This window comes from Ornithodoros turicata, chromosome 4, assembly GCF_037126465.1.
Source record: "Ornithodoros turicata isolate Travis chromosome 4, ASM3712646v1, whole genome shotgun sequence".
NCBI classification, from domain to species: Eukaryota; Metazoa; Arthropoda; class Arachnida; order Ixodida; family Argasidae; genus Ornithodoros; species Ornithodoros turicata.
In genome coordinates, this window is record NC_088204.1 from 4,194,053 (window position 1) to 4,217,906 (window position 23,854).

The 23,854-nt window shown below is 46.5% G+C and overlaps 2 protein-coding genes across 2 annotated transcripts in view; both read left to right on the forward strand.

Annotated features, from left to right (window-relative positions):
- The window catches only part of LOC135390527 (receptor-type tyrosine-protein phosphatase mu-like), a 30,929-nt gene extending 16,752 nt beyond the window's left edge, over positions 1–14,177 (forward strand). The window contains exons 16-39 of the mRNA XM_064620222.1: positions 43–354; positions 3,315–3,608; positions 3,781–4,034; positions 5,356–5,428; positions 5,500–5,610; positions 7,869–8,120; positions 8,582–8,675; positions 8,756–8,841; positions 9,138–9,289; positions 9,351–9,438; positions 9,545–9,618; positions 9,680–9,716; positions 11,100–11,197; positions 11,336–11,452; positions 11,542–11,687; positions 11,759–11,894; positions 11,966–12,112; positions 12,193–12,289; positions 12,560–12,636; positions 12,703–12,837; positions 12,901–13,026; positions 13,097–13,248; positions 13,319–13,454; positions 13,674–14,177. Of these exons, the coding sequence (XP_064476292.1) occupies positions 43–354; positions 3,315–3,608; positions 3,781–4,034; positions 5,356–5,428; positions 5,500–5,610; positions 7,869–8,120; positions 8,582–8,675; positions 8,756–8,841; positions 9,138–9,289; positions 9,351–9,438; positions 9,545–9,618; positions 9,680–9,716; positions 11,100–11,197; positions 11,336–11,452; positions 11,542–11,687; positions 11,759–11,894; positions 11,966–12,112; positions 12,193–12,289; positions 12,560–12,636; positions 12,703–12,837; positions 12,901–13,026; positions 13,097–13,248; positions 13,319–13,454; positions 13,674–13,748 (3,269 nt within the window). The 3' untranslated portion in view covers positions 13,749–14,177. The remainder of the gene's footprint in view (positions 1–42; positions 355–3,314; positions 3,609–3,780; positions 4,035–5,355; positions 5,429–5,499; positions 5,611–7,868; positions 8,121–8,581; positions 8,676–8,755; positions 8,842–9,137; positions 9,290–9,350; positions 9,439–9,544; positions 9,619–9,679; positions 9,717–11,099; positions 11,198–11,335; positions 11,453–11,541; positions 11,688–11,758; positions 11,895–11,965; positions 12,113–12,192; positions 12,290–12,559; positions 12,637–12,702; positions 12,838–12,900; positions 13,027–13,096; positions 13,249–13,318; positions 13,455–13,673) is intronic.
- A 4,230-nt stretch (positions 14,178–18,407) lies between these two features.
- The window catches only part of LOC135390528 (receptor-type tyrosine-protein phosphatase F-like), a 28,551-nt gene continuing 23,104 nt past the window's right edge, over positions 18,408–23,854 (forward strand). The window contains exon 1 of the mRNA XM_064620223.1: positions 18,408–18,483. Within this exon, the coding sequence (XP_064476293.1) occupies positions 18,417–18,483 (67 nt within the window). The 5' untranslated portion in view covers positions 18,408–18,416. The remainder of the gene's footprint in view (positions 18,484–23,854) is intronic.

A 23,854-nucleotide genomic window follows, 5' to 3' on the forward strand; every position in this document is an offset into this window, starting at 1 on the left:
ATACAACGCAGCGGCTAATACATCCGTTTCTTCGTCTTACAGCACCGTCTGAGGTTAGGGGTGTAGCCACAGTAAAGATACATGCTCGGAGTGCGACCATTGCATGGCTTCCACCCAGCGAGCCCAACGGGGTCCTCCGGAACTATGGGATTACGTACCAGGAGGAAAGGCTTTTGGCGCCACAATGCTACAGCATTGATAAGGGACGAATGAACAGCATCAACCTGACCTACGGTGCTCAACAGTTAAAGCTTACAGGGTTGAAGCCATACGCTGAATATGTCTTTGCGATCAGAGCTTTCACCATCAAAGCTGGGCCAGAGACCACGTTGAGGTTCCAGACTCTACAAGCAGGTGATTGGTTTCATGCTTTGACACAATCTTAACAGCGCGAGTGTACGAGGTTTTCAGAGAGGCAGGACTTTGAACTACACGTTAATGCTTTGAGAAAAAAAGAGCGATCGTGCTCTCCCATTTTTTTCCTCTTCTTGGATCTCTTGGTGACGTCACGTGACATAAGTAACGTAAGCACTACATGACTATTTCCCAATACCGCAAAGGGAGTAAAAGGTAAGGTAAGCACCCATGACCCATGAGTGCTTGCCTCGTGAGATATCGACAATACTATACAGTCCCAGTAGGCGGTTGGCTACTGCTACTTACGTCACGGAACAGAGAGAAGAAATAAAATGGTATTTCACGCGTGCGCTGCTGCAGGCTGCATCAGGCGTTTGTGTTCCGCACTCTAAAAACTGAGCTTCACCGCGTAGCACGCTCTGCGCCAACCACTGCTACCAATGGTAGGTTTGTCGCTTCTGATTCGAAGAGACTGGGAGGCGTACGCCCTTTTTGTGTCAGTTATCGTATATCCCAGTTGACGCAAAAAGGAAAAAACGCCATACTCTGTCTTTCATATCAGGAGCGATAACACGGTCATTCGTGGCTATCGTTGGGACGAGAGTGCTATGCGGTCAAATTCTTTTTCTTTAGAGGGCAGATTGGACACAAAACGTACAGTAGACCCCCCCTGCGGTGCCTTTGCCTTTCTTTCGTTTCTTTTTAGTGTGTTCCTCTTCGGATGCATTTCTGTGTACAAGAAAAGAGGAACAAAAAGGAATATTGAGTTGGGGGAGTAGCTCAGTGAATAAACCAGCACCAGTGAATGATCACGCTCGGTTTCAAAAGCGATGGTTAAGCGCGTCATCGACTATCTAAGCAAAATGACAGTGTTATCAGACGTATAGGGCTCTCTCTTGAGACAATAAAGTGGTAATTTCAGATTATGTGATCATGAGGGGTAAATATGGCTAAGGCTTTATGGCCTAAATTATGGTCATTAACTGAGTTAAGGCGTTGATTCAGTTTGTCATGTATGGTCATTCAGAGCGGTATTCACTAACGAGACTTTTTCCTTTTGTAATGCACAGGCTGTAGGTTACCGCTTCACAATTTTTCTCTAGGCAGCCTATCAATAAAAACCGAATTATGTGTATTCCAATTATTTTATTTCTAATGCAAGAACATGAAACATATTATGTAACCCTATGGAAAGAACAATGTCTTTGAATGGTCATATACTGGACTGGTCAACCTGGTACATGAACGTAGGGATATAAATAGATGTCTACCCAAGGAACGTCATCATGACGTTGGTAGACAGACTGAAGCCGAAACAAATCACAAGGGGAGGGCTGGGTTCAACGAATGGGCTGCCAATGTTCGCTGCCTCCTATTGAAAGAAAAGTAGGACCGAAGCTTGCGTCCCTTTCAGGGACCATCGTAATCACTTCAAGACCATGGCTTTCGGGCGCTACCTTGTTCGCCCCCTAGCTCCGGCCGTAGTTCAACTCTACCAAATTGGTGGCGCTCTCGAACACTATGACGTCATTTGTTTAAAAAAACTGAGCGGTCTATTAAAATGCGCTCGTGAAGTCTTCAGTGTCACATTGAAGGCAGATTCAGGACCTGTCTTGTCGACTCCAGAGCACGTCGAAATGGGAAACAAAAATAAAAGAGAGAGAGAGAGAGAGAGAAAACACTGTCGAGGAGCACGCGATGAAGGAATTACAAACGTAACATGAAAACGGTTAGGAGCAACAGAGGTTTTCTTTAAACAAGAACTTTCGTCCAAGAGGCGCTGCACTTCTTCAGGTCACACAACTAACAGCGACAGAAATATATATAATCAAAGAAACAGATACATTAAAACAGGTTTCCTGAACCAAGGGAATAGAATAACCGAACAGGAATACAATGCATCACGTGAGCAGCCGTCACATGACAATCCGGATAAGAGAAGCTGTAAGGGTAAATGAGACATTCCGGGAATTGGGGTTCAAATTTCACCAAACGCTGTGTACTCCACGTACGCGGCTAGACACACACTTGTGCCCCAGTTTTCATCACCAAGTCCTTCGAGCCTCAATTCTCCGAATGTCTCATTTACCCTTACAGTTTCTCTTTCCGGATTCTCATGTGACGGTTTCTCGTCTGAGCGTCGCTCGAGGGATGTCGAATCTGCCGCAGTCGAGGAGAAGATGTGAAATATCATCTTCAACGGCGCAAGTGGGGCAGACTGGAGGAGACTTGGAGAAGACTCACTTTTTATTGAGTTGTCCTGGCGACATAATGTTGCAGTCCGGTGTGGAATGGACGCGTCTCGACGCGAGCAGTGATGTGTGGCAACGGGATCCATCGACGGGTTGATGGACCAGAGGTGATCGTTTAATCGGACAGCGCCCTCTTGTAACTGCCGAGTGCCGCTGTGGCGGATTCGGCGTATCTGTAATCGACATGCTGAGGCTGAAATTGGTAGTGAACAGTTGGTAGTGACGACGTCCCCATTTGCCCGATGCGCTAAGGCGTCCGCGCGGTGTTTCCGTGGAAGTTGCTGTGACTATGGGTTCCCACCGAAAACATAGGCTATGATCCGAGGACGCCGGTAGTTCTGGTGCAATAATTTGCCAGAACCTCTAGCGCCACTCGATAGGCGCTGATGCTGATATGTGGTTCAACGCGATCACCATGACGAAGAGCTCTGACTCGGCCGGATGAGGAGCTTATGTCCCCATCAGTTACGACTGTCCTAAGTGCGTGATATATCTCATTTGCTCGTGTTATGTGTGTGTGTGTGTCTGTACGCCTCATATGTTTCATCGTAATCCCACTCATATATTATCCTACATGCACAGATGTATGGTACCACAACTGTCGCGGTGAAATACCTCATCTCATCGTCATTTTAGTAGTAGGTGTTATTGTTGTATTGTTGCTGATACAACTTCTCGGAATAGTAATCACATTGTTTTTATCAGTTCCTGATGGTATAGCATCATTCACGCCGTATACCATAAAACGAGAGTACGTGGAGATAAGATGGTCTGACGTTCCGTGCGACCAAGCCAATGGGATCATCTCTAGATATCACGTGACTGCCCGCAGCCTGGACCCATGGGACCCTGAAGTATACAATCAAACGACCACAAAGAACGTGATAACCTTCAATACCTTAGTGCCATACAACCGCTACGATGTGCGGGTGATTGCGGAAAATGGTGCTGGACTGTCGAGACTACACGATTACATGAACTTCACCACACTGCCAATAGGTGAGTACTCATGACGGCGATGGAAGAAAGTGCAAATACAGTGACGTATAGTCATTGGTAGTCATAAGAGGCAGGCTATAACAGAAAAATAACGGAGTAAGTCTATTTGTTCTAACAGCATTACGGGAAACCAGTGGTTGCTAAAGGTGTTGTTGTTGTTTTTGTCCTCCAGAGCCTCTTGCCCCCACCTCACTCGTAGTAGAAGAACAATCAAAAACGAGCATTTCCTTAACATGGGACGCTCCATACCCACCTTACGGTATACTGGAGAGGTATACGATTGAGCTTCGACCACAAAATCAAAGTTACTTTGAGATGAAGAAGGAAATCGGCCCCAAAGCCGCCATCTGTCGTGGAATGAAAGACCGGAAGAAACAGTGTTTTACCATCGAGGATCTTCAGCCGGACACCAAGTACTTCATTACGGTAACCACCCCTGCAACATCATTCGTACTCCCTTATGTGGACTCCGAGCTTGCGATGTAAAAAAGCAGCGTTTTGACGCCATTCCTACAACTCGGCCTACGACTGAATAACATCCCCCCCCCATTCGGGCTCTTTAAGCTTGTGTTCGTTCATTGGACTCTAGCAACTCGAGATCCCAGAGAGTCGACTCGTGCTGGGCCAAAATGCCCTGGTGAGGCCCTGGTGACGTCATCGCTCTGGCGGAGACTCCCGTTCGAAAATTCGAGGAATCAACAGAAGACGTGCTTGAGGTCGACTCCCAGAGAGTCTCATCACGATGCGGGTCGCTGGAGTCGATGACGTACGATGACACTCACACTTCATGGCTCCGACTGTCGGCTGGCGCGAGTTGAATACACGAACACAACTTAAGACTAGCCAGAAGAGCCAGTGCCACCTAGAATAATCCAAACATGATTGCTCAGTTGCGCTGGTTTATTAAACCCGAGTTACTCTAGAGTCGACTCATGGTGGACAAATATACCGCGGCGCGGCTCTATGACGTCATTCCCGACTCTTGTCACTGCCATGAAGGAAAAAACAACAACAACTTTACTTCAGGGTGGTGGGTGGGGAGTTTCATCGTCGTGGGCGATACTCTACCCCATTGCGGGAGGTGAAGCGGGGGATGAAGCAATGGGTCCCGTTACAATATCGAGGATTCAACAGTAGAGGTTTTCGAGGGTCAACTTGCACCGACTCTCCTTTCGAGATGGGTCGCTAGAGTCGAATGACATATACGATGACTCTCATACGTTACGACTCGAAGGTGGAACACACTCAATACGCGAGTACTCTCACGCGACTACTCAGAGTCCTGCGGGCCGGAGTCGTGGGTCATCGTACGTCATCGACTCCAGCTCCCCGCAACGAGACGAGAGTCGCAGGGAGTCGACCCTCGAGCACCTGTAGTAGTGGAGTCACAGTCGTGTGGATGACGTCACGAGAGCGGCGCCCAGGCATTTTCGCCCAGCAGGAGTCGACTCTTTGGGCTCTTGAGTTGATGGAATCCAGTAAACCAACACAAACACAATCGTGGCAGCGGCTTCATGGGCAGCAGCCACCACTTTTTCTTTTTCCTTTTTTTTTACTGCCTAATTTGTTCTCTTTATTTTTGCATTGACTTGGCCATTTCGCACGTCATCAATAACTAGACCATGGTTAAAAGAGACAACAAAGCTCTACGTTACATATGAGGGATTTGCTCTTTTCTCGTTCTTCGTTTACATTGTTGCTCATAACGTTTCGCTTTGCTGAGTAACTTGTCGAACGCTGTTTGCAGGTGTCTGCGACTAACGTAGGAACAATGACGGGACCCCCATCGGAGGAAATAGAAGCGGAAACGAAAGAATTACGTAAGTCGAAGCAAGGTCAATTAAAAGGGAAAGGATGACCGACTTATGCACCGAGTGAACGTGCTTTACAGCTCCCGATCCACCGAGAGAATTGTCTGCCACGGACCGAACAGAGCATAGTATCAGGGTAGAATGGAAGGAGCCGCTACGCAAGAATGGAGTTATCAAGCAGTACAGGGCAAGTGACGCGTCATTCGATTGATCTTTACGAAAGACGGAGACAAGGAACTACGTACCCACTGGGAGTTCACTGCACAGCACTACATACGAGATAGTTCAGAAAAGGCGGGTGGGACTACGTCATGTAGGGATCGCGGTTTTCGATATTTGCGGGAAAATGCCGAAAAGTGACCCTCCAACGCTTTTTACTTCAAATTTTGAATATGCCCTTTAAAGGGATAGCGTTGAAGCTAGCACGCTAAAAAAAACCTAAAGGGGGATCGCGCAGTGCACACAGCCACCACGCTCTTCCTTGCGTACGTTCAGAACGTAGCGTACAATGCACTAATACTCACTATTATCTTGGAACAGTGCCCTTGTTTTGGAGCATGTTTCCGAACACGTCATACATAGACGGATGACCTGGTTGTGAGGTCTGTTATCGGCAAGGAATGTTCGGAACACCCAAACAGTTCCAAAAGCTGATCACTGACTCCATAGCCTTTTAGCTCCACTTTGCATTCTTCTGGCTACACCATTCCAATAACGACTAAGACTCACCCTTGGTTTCGTTTCTCAGGCCCGTTAAAACACGGTCAAGCCAGCAAGGCCTTCGTGAAGAACTGAATAGATACCCGCATTCGGTCGTTTATTTTCGGGGCCGAATATAGCTGCTGAAAAAAATCCGATTTTTCCTGAGTCATATAAATGACGATCAACACCCATACGAATTGGTGTGAAAGAAAATGCTGAAAATCACAAACCCTAGAGGTGATGCTAGTAGTATAGTAGGGGGGAGAATTCGTTCCATTTCCTCCTTATACGCTAACGAGGGAGAAGGGGCGAGGAGGAGGAGTGTCGTTGGGAGGAACCCGAGAGGTCTGCCTGCCTGATTAGGCGGCATGTTTCTCGGGAAGGGAAAGGTGGTGGAGAGGAGGAGAGGAATGGGTGAAGTGGAAGACCGAGCGGAATCCGCTTGGGGGGAGGATAGCTGCGTCCATGGGCCGACTTCAGGGGAACTGTGCCGGCATACGCCTATTACACATCTGAGGGAAACCCAGGAAAAACCCCAGACGGCACAGCCGGCCCGCGTATTCGAACCGCGGACCTCCCAGTCTCCAAGCGCACGCGTTACCGCTGCGCCACCGGAGCTGGTGAGAAGGGGCGCCATACCACGCCACCAGGATTGTTGCCCCCATGAATTCAGCTCGTTCCGTCAGCCCGTTGACGAAAGTCGGTCCAACCTCCTTAAGTTTGAATTTCAGTCTACGCAGCCAGATTCACAAGTGACTACGGGGGGGGGGGGGGAATTTATTGGCAGAAAAATATAAGGAAAAAGAGAACATTGGCAGTTCATTCGTGGGTTGCCAGAGGGGTCACAAGGAGTCGAAATGGAGATGGACGATATCGGAGCATCAGTCTTTGCAGACATATATGCAAATTTAAAATATACAGGTTTCCACAGGATTCTCATTCTGTTATCCAAGTTAACTACCCATGACATTATCACTACTTCATTTATTATTGTTGCTGTTACGTTGCTGTGCGACGTCAACCTGGCGTCGGTATATACGATTATCAGTCACTGTTGGAGGATTTGAAATTTTTGATGAAGGAGCATTATTGACGATTGACTAATGCACTGATTTCTCCCAGAAGTGGAAAGAATAGTTGCTTCTAGTACGACTCAGGTAGTGTGGACTTTTAGTATGCCTTCCACAGTGGTCCTTCCAAAAAAGGGAGTTGCTCCCACAATACCGACAATCACACATTGATAACAGAATGCGGATCCTGTGGAAACCTCTTCATTGTTCATTTACATGTACCTGTGCAAAAAGTGAATATCTGATAGTTGAGTTTGAGCTGTGTACGTGTTGTCCACATCTCAATAGTCCCTTGTGAATCTGGCTATTTGGAATAAAATTCATTATGTGCAAACTACCCCACCTCACAACCTTCTATAGGTGCCTTTAATCTAACAGAAAAGCGACAACTGTAGCAGGCGATTCCAAAGAGCAGACATGTAATAAAGCGATAATGCACACACCGTACGTGCACTGTAATAAACGTTTAAATTGGACATCGTGCTCCCGGAATACGCACCTGCGTGACTCACCTATAACCTCAAAGTATTGTAGATGAGTTTGAAGGTGACAACAACAACAAATAACTAATGATGATGTCGTGGAATGTTTTACTGTTGATGCAGCACCCTATCCCATTTGTTGAGGGGGAGAAGATGGTGAGTGATGATGAAGATAAATGTTCAGAATTCATGCAGGAGCCTTGTTGACGATTGTGCTGTATCTATTGCAAACTTGCCTGCAGCTGAACATATCGTTGGTGCACTCATATAACGCGGAGCTGCTGAACACAAGCCGTCCATATTCTGCTGTCTTGCGGAATACCTCCATTCTATGGTATGACCTGAAGTCCCTGTTCCCGGGTTGCAGTTACAATGTGTGCATACAAGCAAGCACAGTTGCAGGCTTTGGACCTCCTCAATGCAGAGAAGTTAGCACCAAGGCATCAGGTACATACGGGTTCATCAAATCTGTGGAATGTGTAACTCTATCAACGAATGTGATTCGGTGTATGAGACTTGTTTGACAAGAAGAGTCAGTGCTGTTTTCATGTAGCCATTTCATGTAGCCATGTAGCTCCTTTTCATGTAGCCATAGTGAAGTCCACATTAGTCCCACAAGAGATGGTGCCCCTACAAAACACAGGAGCTGGCTACTCCAAAACACTTACAAAAGTAAAAAGTAGTATGCGCTGCAATGTGCACAAGGAATACGATTAAACCAGCTGTCGCATGTTGTCTAAGAACATACGACCATTCTCAAAGGAGCTTCACTGAGTCTAGAGAGTCTACGTCTAAGTGCGTCGTAAACATCACTCCTATGAATTGCTGTACAGGAAAGTTTCGTCGTTCAGTGGGACGTGCTGTTCTTACTCCATCCCACATAGTTTATCTTCCATTTTTTACTGCAGTCAGCCCCTGGCCAGACATAGAAACCACCGTGGCGTTAGTGGCCAGCGTTCTCCTCATATTAGCCATCTCAGCAACGGCGTTATACTACCGCAGGTAAGGATTGACTTATGTAGTCCTGCGCATGAATACACCACCACGATGGAGTGTTTTCACCACCTGTTCTCTATGTCCAGCAGACGCAAGCGAAACCTTTCCATCGAACGGGAAACTTCCGTAGCACTTTTTTCCGCGAACCAGGTTCTGGACATTCCCTCTGCAGGTATGACTCTCGCTTTTCGCAACTAACATAACTTTACTCAACTTGAAAGTGACAAAATAGGAAGTGAGGCGAACGATTTCGTGAGCGAGACCTCATATGAAACACTGTCTTTCGGAGACATTCTACAAGCTCTTCCTAGTGTGAATACACAGTCTGTTGACCTTGCCTTCTATGAAATTAGTTACACAAGTTTCAAATAACCCTTACCTTGAGATGTACTACCAGGTGCAGTGCCATTTGTACCTCAACACAATCAACACACACCTCACACTCAACAACCATTCAACAATCCGCAGGTTATGTGGACTGTGCCCCGGAAGCTGAAGAGGACGTCGTCATGAATGTACCGCGGAGCAAAGGAACGAATGCAGCGTTGATACCGGTCCAACAATTTCGGACGCATGTCATCAACGCTGAGGCAAACGGCACGCTCAAGGAGGAGCACATGGTATGCGGAGTACACATATAAAAGTGGATACATAGCAAGTTTTATGGCACACTGTTGGCAGGCTATTGACACGGGTGAGCTGCATACGTGCGAAGTTGCAAAAAGGCCGGAAAACATGCATAAGAATCGATACGGGAACATTCTGCCGTGTGAGTCTATCATATGTCCTGAAGGCAGCATTGAAAACAACTGAAGAAGTATCTTTCAATAACTGAAAACGCTCACATATAGTATTAAACTTTTCTTGCTTTCCAGACGACCATTCGCGCGTTATTTTGTCAGAGCTCCCAGATGGTGGGTCGGATTATATCAACGCAAATTATGTTGCTGTGAGCAGTCAGCTTTACATTACATGGAAACCTTGTCACAATGAATGGTTTCTTCTTCTAGGGTTACAATAACGATAGAAGGTACATTGCAACACAAGGTGGGTGAGGATTTTTGTGCCTACCATTCAATTTTATTTCGTGTTCCTCACATTCCTCAATTATTCCACACAGATCGTTAAATGTTGACCATACCATCGTATTACTAATTCTATAGTTCATAGAGTATATACAAGGGGTGTTCAATTCAAATCGGGACTTTTCATTTTTCGCCAAAGTAAAATGAACTTACGGTCGAGATATTAGTTTTATCTTTCAACGAAATCTTCAGCAGTAATAACGCACTTGTCTCAGCGTTTTGCAAGGGCATGGATGCCAGCAGCGTAGAAATTCTTACCGGCGCGTAGCAGTCATGATCAGACCACATTCTTGACCACGTCGTCGCAGCTGATGTGGCGGCCGCCAAGGGACGCCTTCAAGTCGGTGGCCCGAACAGATGGAAATCGCTGGGGGCAACGTCTTGACTGTAAGGGGGATGTGACAGCAACTCCCAGCCAAGTGCCCGTAAGGTGCGTGTCGTGAGATGTGCGCTATGCGGCGTGCATTGTCCTGTAGGAGGAGGACTCCTTTAGTGATGAGGCCCATCCGCTCTTGCTTCAGCGCCTTACGCACATCCTTGAGAACCTGGCAGTAATATGCAGTGTTGATGGTGGCACCACTGGGCAGAAAATCAACATGAACAACGCCAGCCTTGTCCCAGAAAACCATGGCCATGACCTTACCTACAGACAGGGTGCTTCGGAACTTCTTGGGAGCTCGGAGCACTGTTTTGATGCGCGTTTAGACTCAGCAGTGAAATGGTGCACCCACGTTTCATTACATGTGATGATCCGATCAAGGAACGTTGTCCTTCGGTGTCAAAAAGGTACCTTAGCTCTTGGGAGATTTTCAGTCTTCTCTGCCAGCCAAACATGGAGAGGTGCCTCGGGACCCGACGGGCATTAACTTTCCGAAACTGGAGGTGTCCATGACTGATAGTGTTCAATGCTCTCACAGAAAGAGCCAATTCGAGACATGTTATCCGTCGGTCCTTGAGGTTCAGGCGCTCCACAAGTTGGATGTTCTCGGGAACTCTGACACTGGGCTCTGAGCTGCCCCAGCTGGGATCGTCCTGTACTAATGTACGGCCGTCTCGGCGCCGTCTTTACGCCTTCATTCGCGAGAGGCTTCATGACAGTTCGCTGTTCGATGTGCGCGCTCACCTCGTTGTCGGTCATCTTGTCCAGTACGTGTCTTTTGTTTTGCTCAAACTTTGGACTACCACGTGGTGAATGCGGAGGCCTGTGGCGTGTGAAAATTACGAAAAAGTAGCAGCGCGAGGCATTTGTACACTAAGGAAACAGAAAGTCCCGATGTGACATGAACACCCCTCGTATTTCTGTCGTGTACAATTGTTCTGGACAAGGTACTTTAATGATCCTAAGGTCCAACACTTGGAACGGTCACCGACTTCTGGCGCATGGTGTGGGAATCTGGTAGCTGCAAGATCGTCATGCTTACCAATCTGGTGGAACAAAAAGTGGTATTCAATATATCAAGCACTGCTTCCTGGAAATGCATAGCTCGACAATATTTCTTACACCGTAGCGGTGGGGGGGGGGGGAATCACCTCATTCCATCGTCATTCATGTTGCTGTTGTTGTTGTTGTCTACAACGTAGGTAAAGTGCGTCAAGTATTGGCCAGATTCAGTGGAGCAGTACAGTGACATTGAAGTCAGGCTCCATCACGCCGACACCACGGATGACTTCGTTATAAGAGAGTTCGCTATGTCACGGGCAAGTAGAAGAATGTAACAACTAAAATGGTCGCGTACCCATTAGTACACAACCCATACGGATAGCGCTTCACGTCTGCTTCACTGTAGGAAAAGGAGCGCCGACATCTCCTCCAGTTCCACTTCACCAGTTGGCCCGGACATGGCGTTCCCACTTGTGTGGATGCCACATGTTCATTTATGAAACGGGTAAGGGGCTTTCATCATGAAGACTCTCCAATCATTGTCCACTGCAGGTGAGTTATTGATATAAATTGGACAATATCTACATAATATTCTGTTGGTGCGTCCCCACTATGTATTGCAGTGCAGGCACTGGTGCAACCGGTACTTTCATTCTAATGGACAGCGTGCTGGACCAAGCAGAAGACCTGAAGCAGTTGGACGTCTTCTCTCACTTAAATGCTATGCGACAATGTCGGGCCAAGTTAGTTGAGTCATTGGTACGAACACGGCTACTAGACTGTGGATAACAGGGACCTGAGTCACCATCGTCCCTCTGTCTCCCGAATAGGACCAGTACTTCTTTGCGCACCGCGCGATCGAGGCCCTCTGTACAACATGCCATTCCATAAGCGTCAAAGACTTTAGGAAGCGGCTGCAGGAACTTAGAGTTACAAATAGTGCTTCGAGAAAAAGTATAATTCTAGAGGAGTTTGAGGTCAGTGTTACATCGTTATAACTGGAATTAAGTGTTGAGTATCTGTGGCTACGAGTTTTTCTTAATCCTCCCTCTTGCAGGAACTCAACAGACCAGTATATCGACCTAACGAAACCTACAAGAGCGCCCTCAGCAACGAAAATGTCGGGAAAAATCAAACGCGTGACGTTCTGGCAGGTAAAATCCGTGGTCCGTGTCGTGGTGCTGAAGCATATCGATAAAGGTCCCTATAACCTTGTAGTCTGTTGAATTCCATGCTCCGTTTGTTTGTTTAATCCCGTACACATATTGTACTCCCGTTTGACTCTTCTTAATCGCGTTATAACCGGGTTAAGCGACTGTTGAACTAAACTTGAAACTTAGTGCAATTCCTCGGTTCGGACACAGACAGCGGTGTTCAAAAATCTTCACATGCCTTCCTCCAAGATTCACTGTGGATTTTCACAGGCGACTCCAAACGATTCCTCCTATGCCCTCCGCAAGGTTCTGGTCGTACGGACTACATCAACGCCGTCTATGTTGATGTAAGACTACATCGTCCAGTAGGAAATTTCTTTTGTTTCGGAATAATCACTAAGACTATTTTGCAGGGTCACAGAAGCTGCAACGCGTTCCTGGTGACTCAGTTCCCGAGACCAGACACGGTCGGGGACTTTTGGCAGATGGTCTCGACGAGCAAGACAACAACCATCGTCACTTTAGACAACCTGCCTCCGGGAGATAAGGTTTGGAAGGACACATTAGGTATTGCATATTACAATAGGTTTCTATCTTAAATATTGCTGTAGAACTACCCCCAGTTCTGGCCAGAAGTTGACCAGACTCTGAGAAGCTACGGCTGCTCAGTCTGCAACACAGCGACGACGGTAAACTCTGCAATCGTCGTGCGAACCTTTAGAGTTGAGCAGAATGAGGTAATGGTCTTTATATTCTTTTAGGTGTAAAGAAATGACATAAATTTAAATAATCGATGAATGGTTCCAGCAACCTTCTAGAGCAGTGCGCCAGTTTCACCTGCAACGTTGGCCGCGATCGGCCCCGGTGCCGCCATCTTGTGACGTCATATTGAACCTCATTCAGCAAGTAGAGGACTGGCAGAGTCGATCGCCGAACACTGTGCTAGTCATTCAGTGCTCGTAAGTTCCATAGTGCATATCCCGCTAAGATGATCGTTATAATAACTCGTCTGTCGTACGTGTTATGCAGGGACGGATGTCTTGCGAGTGGACTCTTCTGCGCTTCAAGTATCATCTGGAAAGGAATGAATTCAGAACAAATGGTGGATGTCTTTCAAAGCGTGCAGACCATTCGAAGAAGTCGAGCAGAATTCGTGCGAGAACTGGTAATATTTGTTTAGGGGGATATAATATCGTTAAGCGGAGGTTGCTGACGTTTCTTCCGTTGATCATTCTACTTGGCGCATCGCTCTGATATTACAAGAACTGCTACCGAGAGAACGTGCCTAACAGTGCTTTTCTTAGTCTTGAGGCAATGTTAGCGTAGGAAAGGTGACGAAATCTCTCAAAACTGTCACGATAACTCATGGGTTCCTCCTTTGCAGGTCCAGTACCAGTTTTGCTACGATGTGGCCTTGGCTTTCCTCGACAAATTGAGCACCTACGCGAACTTCCAGTGACTGTTGGCTGTTCATTTCGTTCATGATGTTCCCCACTTTTAAAGAGTTCACCGCATTGGGTGGAGGGTATGATTGTAATACCCTTGTAACATGGGCAGTCTCCAATCATCTTTGAAACCGACGGACACTGAATATGCGGTTAGCGCCATCAAGCGTGTAACATGTCAACCTGTCAGGAAGTATTGGATGCAATGATGTTTGAGAAGTTGCACGTTACTCGCTAGGTGACGCTATGCGCACGTTTTTTAGCCATTAGTTCCAATCATCATTGAAGACTGCCCATGTGACAGAGGCGTAGTTATGGAAGAAGAGATAATGGATGGATGGATGGATTGAAATAAAGCAAAATCCAAAGTAACCATTCAGTTCCACTTGTTGACTTGGTTTCGGATCGTCTGCAACGCCGCGCCAGACCGTTTCGCCATCTGATTGAAAGGAGCCGAAACACAAGTATTGTCGATGATGCAGCGGCGGTCTTTTAATTTTCACGATTTATCCGCAGAAAAACAGACTAAGCGGCATTGGACATAAAATTTGAGGGCATAATATACGTCATATAACGTCAACTTTAGCGTTCCGACACTGTTCTTAGTTGTTTACGTTATATATTCAGGATGTCTGCGATAACGGTAGAGGTGATCTCGCAGGCAAAGCGCTGTCAAAGAAAAACTGACACATTTGTATTACAAACGGACTGATCTTGAAATGCAGCGCCTGTTTCTGACACAAACGTCATAGGGGAGTGTCAGTTTCCCATTGACGGTGCAATGTACCAGCGATCATTTCTAGGTGGACACCCTGTGTATAGCTGACTATGTCACTTATTGACTACTACCCAAAACTGTCCCTAATGTCCTGGTGATCCCTAATTCTTATATATTACGCGATCCCTAATTCGTACTTCTGTCTGTTTCTATTTCGTGACTCGAGAACATCCAAATCATTGTTGCAGGGAACGACTTTTTCGGCAAGCAAGAGGATGTCTACGAAGCTAATAAATGAAAGATGAAGAAAAAATACGAAAAACAGTCTTTGTGTCCATGCACAACATCCAAAGTTTCGCACTGAATTCGCGTGAACAGTTATTTGAACCGAAAACCGGTATTTTTTACCGGTTTAATTCTGGTTCAGCTCCAAGATGGCGTCGACTCTTTCGGTTCGGTTCAGTTCCGGTTTGGCCACAAAATAACGGTTAATAACGGTTTTCGGTTCGGGTTCGGTTCGACCCTCCGCTTCCAACAGTGCGTGCCGGGGATTTCCGGCGTCGTCAAAAGAACCCCCAAGTGGTCCAAGTCATCCACAGTCCTGCCCTGCGGCACGTGCAACTAGTCGCCACAAAAATAGGCTGACTCACCCTACGTGTAAATGCATTTCCAATTTCATAATCGACCACGATGAAACGAAACCCTACGTGTAACATCACAGTACCATAACCTGTATAATACAGCCGTGTAGTCCCAATATGCGCTGTATTTCTGTTCGGTAATCGTTGTTCATGACTATACCGTCTGGAGCGTTAAGGTGTAGCCGGGGACGTGTCACGGCGGTGGAAACGGGAGCAATGTCGTCGTCAGAAGAAGAAAATCAGCCATAACGCAGGCACGTTCAGTTATGCCTATTAGAAAGGAATAGCAAGTCGGCCTATGCCTGACTAACATTTCCCTTTTCTTATTTCAGTAACCATATCACCTCCCCTCCCCGATTTCACACTAACGTCCGTTCGCTTCAAAAATAGAGCCTAAGGGCAATCGAGCCCAGTAGAAGGGTTGAGGATTGGGCTGGTTGGTGGTGAGACATCTGAACTGAAGAGAACTTCTTTGCCCGTGTTGCTTGCGCTCTCAGTTCAGAAGAGCGCGGTAGGTTCCAATGGGTCCGTTTCGACCCCGCCAAAAATACGGACAAGGAAAACGTTACATGTGAAACCGGCCTTACTCGTTCAGCTGTAACAAGAAACAAGCAAGAAGAGCGATAAACGAACGATGAAGTGATTGCTGAAAATCAGGAACGCATACACTAAACAACAACCATTTGGCGTATACTAATCAGGATATTTAATATGACCAAGTAAACTTATATAGTACAGGTTCGATACACTGATCTCAATGCAGTTTCAATATACTAGCATACTCTCACAGGTTCCCTGAAGGATTTCGTAGGATTAGATTGAGGGTGTACTCATAGATATCGCGCGCGCGTTACAAGTCGGCTACCACCGGTTCTTGTACGAGAACGCTAACGGGTACGGTATTTTCCAGCACAATACACCTCAGCCAGAAGACAATTTTTTTGGAGGGAGGCTTTCACTGCTCCTTTAATCCCTTCGCGTCCCTAAATCGTAGTGAAACGTGCAGAAACACGATCGCACAGCCCCCACGCGGTTTTGAACCTCTGGTAGTTGAGCTTCAGTAGTAAGTGACGCTTTCATGACGAAGCCACTGTATCAGCTTGCGTATAGACTAGCGGTTAGGATGATTATCTTCCACGACGTGAAAAGTCCGATCCCGGGCAACAATTACTTCCAGATGACCATTTACCATGCCAAGACTGGGACGGGACGCGGGGTTCGAATCCCGGCACCGGCTGTGCTCTCTGCGGTTCTCCCCGGGTTTTCCGGAAGACTTTCCAGATGAATGCCGGCACAATTCCCTCTGAAGACGGGCCAATACGTATGCTAATCTCTATAATCAAACCTTGGACTGAAAGACAGAAAACAAAGGACACCATCGTCTCAGCGTTCATTGTGGATGTACAGTTCGCATCAGAGTTAACTTGAACGCCAATCCGGCCTGCGCACCCTGGTGGTGCGTAGTAGAAATAACGGCGGAGGGTGTTTTGATCGTCTATTTACAGTTGCAGTCCTGTTCAACTTAAGAAGGAAAAGAAATCTAGTCCGTCGTGTATACATACGCCGTTGGAGATAAGGGGACACTACAGCGGGGGGAGTGAGTGTGATGGATTACATTATGTGGCGGAGGGGGAGAGTGACGTCTGTGTGCCCAGCCATGCCAACACCACCTAGATACAGAAAGCCTGCCCGCTCGCAGACCTGACGTAAGAGTTAAGAGTTAACCAATCAGGAACGTGTTTTCAACGGCCGTAGCCAATCACGAACGTGCTTTCAGCGGCCGTGGCCATGGAGACGAACCACCGTCGTCTGCGAGTTGCGATTGAAAGTCCCCGCGTGCTAAATGGAAAAACTTGAAAATAAAGTGGAAAACTGTCTCAATCTTTCTCAAAAGTGATTTTCTTAAAAGCACTTTTTGTCTAAATATTTAGGCTTGTACGTTCCAACTGAGCTGCAATCACTTGCGGGTTCTTGAATTTGCGGAGCGGTGAATCGCTGTAGCAGACGATTTCTGACTTTATATGTCCACGTAGCGAAGGAGGGAGAGGTAGCAATGCGCAGGCTTTCTCTATCTGGGGATGTTGGCCATGCCACCTGCGGCGCAGTAATCTTTTGAGAGCTGACGGACTAGATTTCTTTTCATTCAGTTCAACACGCCTATACTCTTCAAAATGAACTTCACCTCATAGCACGGTCCTAGCCAACCATCATTCCCAGCGACATCGCTCACACCCCTAATTTGTTGAAAACTGGAGGCGTACGCCTTTTCTGTGACAATTATGGACAGCATAAGAGTCACAGAAAGGGTGTACGCCTCCCGTTTTCAACAAATCAGGGCAGATAACGACATCATTCGAGGTTATGGTTGGCTAGGAGCGTGCTATGCGGTGCAATTCATTTTTAAGAGTGCACAGAGTGTGTGAACTCCGTTATGTTAAGGCGTCGTTCTCTGCTTAGCGCTGCCAGAGTTGCTCTCCTCCCGCTTCTCGGGCTGGAGCGCTGTTCAAGTTAAGTTTGACACGAGCCGTACGTCATCACCATCTCGCCTGCTTCCTTGCCACGTTATATGCGTATTAACCCTTCTCTCCTACACTCACTCCTGGTGTCCTCTCCTAGTCTGTACGGCGTTTATGGCTACATTTGCTTCGCGTTGCTAGTGGATGATCTTTTTATTCATTGGTGAGGAAAAGGTACAGCTGGGAAGGTGCATCTTCCCTTCAAGATGTCGTCCAGGTTTATCGGGACAGCCTCTTGAGGCTTTCGTTCACTAAGGACACCCCTTAAAGATGGTGTGGCCCAATTCCTAGACTTCAAAATCGAAAGTGTACTACATGTACTCCCTATTTTACTAACCTTCTCTTACTTCTTGGTGTGCGCGCATATGCGTTGCCATCAACTCATCGTTCAAATCAAAATCGTCAAATAAATCAACGTCCGACTTCAAAACACCGTTGACTTAATGTGTTCACCGCGACGCTTACCTCCCGTACACCCCACGCATCGTATTACCTGAGAATGTTGGTACAACTTTCTGCAGTGCGCTGAACCGTTACGAACACGAATAAACCGTAATGCACCGTTATTTCTGCGCTCTGTAAACTGAACCTGAACCGAACCAAAATCTTCGAACCTGAACATGCACCGAATACGTAATTGTTTCGGTTCGACACTCTGATTCCGTGCGATATCCGGAGCCTCACAACCAGGAACGGCAAGGCAAACACACGGGAAGTATGAAGTCACAGCATCCCACAAAAGGTCTGTCTTTTGCCCATCACACGGTCGCCGAGGGTGTTGTCTCAAAGTGGGGTGATATCTTCGTGATGCGTCGCTGTCTCGTGCTCTGCTGTTTCGTCGTGTGTGGTTGGATTGGTGGCTCCTGCGGTGGCGGTGAGTGCTGTTTTAGAGTGGTGACACTTCTTTTTTTTTTCCTCTTTCTTTTTTGTCTCGTCTTGGCTCTTGTGTTACACTTCAGTGCAAGGTAGTATATACCATCAATACGTTCCCTTTTGCATGTACAGAAACACCGTTAGTAATGTAATGAAGTTGCGCATTTCTTGGCGAAATATAGGGGGTTCCCTCTTTCCCCGTACATGAAACACTGATCTATATCAGGCCATGATTGAGTGACTAGTATGGGTCCTCACGGCATCGCGACGTCCCTTGGACGACCTGAGAACCAACAGGGCTGCCTTTATTCTTACTGGTTTTTACCGTTCCACATGAATGCCGGAAAAGACTCTCTGCTCCTTTGTCTCTATCTTTTTTATTTATTTCGATTTATTTCACCAATGGGGTGCCGAGACACAGGCAAGGAGGCAGTGAGCGACGCAGCTTTCTAGCGACGTGGCCTCCATGCGGCAAATAAAGAGAAACAACAATGAATAGTCCAATTACGCCATTACGCCTAGTACTGCCGTGGAGGCAGACGTCTCTAAAGGAACATGCCTCCATGCTCCAGACCCGCAAATAATATTTCCCAGCACACATTCATTTGTGTTTTCTTTACGTGCGTAACATATAGCCGTATAATTCGATACGTTGCAACAAAGAAAATTACAGCGGACTGTCAAAAACAGTGCTTCAGCGTGACGGCATGAGCCATCTCACTAATGTCTGTAGTCAGTCACTAGTCACTGCTATCGCTCATAAGCACACTCCTACATACGAACATTAATCCCGAACCGCTCATCCCCGCCTACTATTCGACCTTATAAACTCTTCCTGCTCTTTGTGTAGCAGTGTTCCAGAAATATGATTGGATATGACAGTAAGACAATCTGTCTATCAGTCATCATATCAGTCAGTCAGTACATCAGAATATCAATGACATTTTCGCGTGTGACGCGATGCCTACTTGACGGACAGACTTCGGCTGCCACATAGTGAAGGTTTTATGACAGAAAAGCCCACGAACAAAATTCTTCGCTGTACACTCTAAAAAATGAACTTCACTGCAATGAATGATATTGCTATCTGCCCCGATTTGTTGAAAACGGGAGGCGTACGCCTTTTTTGTGACAATTATGAACAGCATAAGTGTCACAAAAAAGGCGTACGCCTCTCGTTTTCAACAAATCATCGCAGATAACGATATCATTCGAGATGAGGGTTGGCTAGGAGCGTACTATGCGGTGAAGTTCATTTTTAAGAGTGTATGGCAGCGGAAGTCTGTCCGCCAAGTAGGCATCGCGTCACACGCGAAAATATCACCGGCCCTTTATTAGAGCATACACCCTGTATATACATGGTCCGAAACGTGCAGAAAGTCACTCCAAGACCAGGTTTGTATTCTTTCCTTCTTCTTCCTTCTTAACAGTAAATTACAAAACGAGCAAGAAGTGTCTTCTTTCTTCACTTTTGCTAGTGTGTTTCCTTAAAATGTTTCTAACGCAACGTCCGGCTGTTTTGAGTACGCAACAACAGATGAATTAATGATGATCAATGGGGAAATTCGCCACATGAGGTGCGGCCCACTTTCCCAAGCCACAGACGCAGCGCGTGGCCGAAATTGGGCTCGTCGAAGATGTGACAAACTCACAGCGGCGATAATCGCTCCAGGAACATTCCTAGAATTTTCTGTAACCACCGACACCGGGCACTTCACCGATATAGTTACCGATAGTGCGTCAGCGAACTATATGAGATTGACTATAGCCTAAATCGTGCTTTACGAGAGCGCTATTGATCTAGTAATTTGACGGCCAATAAATAATAAAGGGTTTGCGGGTGTTTGAAGAGCTGTGTTGCCGTCCCAGTCGTTGATCACTATATTTCTTCAAGAAACAACACTGAAGATAGACCAAAAGCCAGGGGACCATCATGAGGAAAACTTACGCACACAGGCTTGACGTAACAATGAAACAAAATGTAATATGACGTTTCGATGCCTGTTCGGGCATCATCATCATCAGAATGAAACAAGAAACAGTACGCCATCCGAGTTCTAGTTATAGCTTAGTCATGACCTTGTAGCAATCAGGTAGTGGCCCTTTGTGACTGTTACATGCGTTATCATCACGGTGAATGTGCCTAGATTCCAAAAATTTTCTTACGCCCCATCTATGCTCGTGTGCCACGGTCTTTGCATCGTGAAAGTCAAAAGAATATGACCTGTTTTTAGCACGTGCTCGACAAGTTCTGTGCGGTGATTCACTGCCGTCAGATATCAAAACCACCGGCAGTGAATCACCGCGCAGAACTTGTCGAACACGTTCCACGGGCATGTAAGTCCCCCTCGTTAATACGACAACCCGTTTATCGGACAATGACAAATATTTTTGACACAAGTAGGGTCAAACACAGGCATTATCTTCTCGTTAATATGACCGCCGCACATGACCCTTCGATTAACCCTCGGACCTCGGTAGAGGCTACCACGCTCTTCGCTCAGAGAGTGATATGTGTTAAAGGGGCCGTAAACAGGCCACCAAACATTTCTGAAATAATGATACTCCATGAAAGAACGCAGCTCATAATACCCAAATATACATTTCGTTTGGCTCGTGCCAGCTCATTGACCCGTATAACTGCTTTCAAAGATGAGTAACCAGCGAGCCTCTCTCCACAACGCATACGTCACATGGCTACGTAGCGTTTTGCCGTCCAATCGGGGGGCCGAGCTGCGCACATGACGTTTCAAATTACCAGCCAATAAACATACTTCGTTGTCAGCTGTGAGTCGGAGCGCTCAGTTTGTTCGTGTGAAACGACGTTTTGCGCTCCGTGGTTCCGAAATTCAACGTCATGACATCTTCAACATCTCCGGCTGGCGCAAACGTCAACAGCTGGGCTGCTATCACATGACGCGATTCGAACCCGGGATCCTTCCAGTCACGACGTGACATGGCCAGCACGCTATCCACTGTACCACGCGAGCTGGTGACGCAATGCCGCGTGGCTCAAGCCAAAGTACGGCAGCCCATTTGTCGGAACCATTCGAAGATGACGAAGATGTTCCATCGCGCACCCACCTAAGATTCCGGAACTGTAGTCCCGGATATTCATTCGCGCTCGCGGTGTGCTGCGTGCTACTGCCCAGAAAACGTAGTGCGCGTATGACACCTAAATTAAACGCATTTCTTTCTCAATTTCAGGCTGTAACTGTTTAGGTTTTGAATAGAAGAGGAATCACGTTCATCTAGTCCAATTCCGCATTTGAAATAAAATCGTACGTGGAACACTCAATCGTAATTGGTGGGGAAAGCGCTACGTCAAAATGACGTAAAGTTAGAGCGCGGGGCGGAGCTAATATGCGAAAGAGTGCAGTGAATATTTCATCCGTATGCAAGCGCCTTTTGTTTTTGAGCGTTAGTAATTGCAAGGAGTTTTCACTGCCCAAAATCCAATAATATAACACAAAGAAATGTGCACCTTTGGTACCTGTTTACAGCCCCTTTAAGGTAGGGTGTCAGGGTTTGTGATGATTTATATTTATACTCACATACGCTACACACTCCCTGTTTTTAAACTCACACTGGCTTTTCGTATCACCGGAAGCGCCTAAAAAGGCGATGAACACGGGATTATACACTGTGCTGGTGACGTCACGTTAGGATGGCCGGAACAAAGCGGAAGAGGTCTGATTGGGCCGCCAGAATGAAGGGCGGCGTTACTGGAACGAGGCAAGCGAAGCGCTACAAGTTTCCCTACGTTTCATTATTATTATTGATTTTTTGAATAACATGCCAACCTCTGGCTGACTTTTTCTTTGTGTTTGTCCTGTCTATGTTTGTTCCAGCCTCGGAATATCAGTTCACGCATTTAGCTTTCCTGTAATCTGTCGTCCACGTCTTCTTATTTTACTTATATACATATATACAGTGATGGCCACTAACTACTTCTACAGTAGTTTAACTATAACTACTAACTACTTCACGATGGAGTAGTTTAACTAGTAGTTCAACTACTTTTCAGGGGAGTAGTTAAAACTACTTCTTTAACTACTGCAATGTAGTTTAACTACATCTATAACTACTTAACGTTATCCATCAACACCAATCCCTTGTAGTGTTCTTGGACACCTAAGTATGAATCACACGGAATGATAAACTTTGGCTCAAGCCACTGCTACGACAGTCAAATACAAAGCTTGCGGCGGGATTCTTTCTGTGCCTACGCGATAAACTAAGTTGCAGAATTACTTCACAGCAAATGAGGCTTCACTGGACATGCATTAAAAGTGAAGATTAAGTACACATGCACGACACAATTGCTCTGCACCTCCGTTCTCATCAAATAAGTAGCTCAATTAGGTAAAAGTCGGAAGCGCAATCATGCCGTAAAGCTTGCGGCAAAATCGGAAGTAGTTTGCGCCTTCAGTAACCTAACTACTGTAGTTAACTACTCAAAATAGTAGTTTAACTAGTAGTTGCCACTACATTTCTGCAAGTAGTTGATAACTACTTTTTAACTACAATCTGGTAGTTTAACTACATGTAGTTAACTACTGGCCATCACTGCATATATATCGTGGCTTAATAACCGAGGAACTTTTGAATCACACTGATGCGCGACCAGGAACTACCGCCACCACTTCCGGAATAAGACTTCATGTGTCACTGGGTCTAAGTTTGTTAAATAGACGTGTACGTTGCACAAAACTGTAGAGTCAATTGTTTTCCACGAGGTCGTTTCGTTTTCCGTGACACTTTTTTTTTTCGCCACAGGGAGGATCAGGGGCGAATCTCTGGGGGGTCTCGATATCCTGACCTCCCTCAATCTCTGTCTCTGAGCAGAGTTTAAAGTGACCTCGATAGTGTAACAGCATGCTGTCCAGGGCCGGACATCACCCCTCAGAAAAATCCTGAATCCGCCTCTTGGGATGAAACATTCGTCTTAGTTGGATTCACGTGATTCTGCACACTGCGTTCACTTTTAGAATGTCCTATAGGTGTTACATCTAATGTCAGAAGAGAAGGACAATACGCGTCCTGGAGTACACTCTTAAAAAAAGGGTGTACAGTGAACCCTCGTTATTATGACCATGGTCGTTCCCGAAAATTTTGGTCAGAATGGGGAATTGTCATATTAACGGTGGGATTTGCAGAGGTTTCACTGCAGTGTGTCCCAGGAGTATGGTCGTAAAGCGCTTATGTCAGATTATCGAGGGTCATATTAACGAGGGGTCACTGTACTTTAACTCTTTTTCTTTCCACGTATATAACACCCTTTTAGAGAGTACAATTATGCTGAAAAGGGTGTCTCCTCACTCCTTTCAGGGAATGCCCTCCATAGAAGGAGTGAGAGTAATATTACTCCC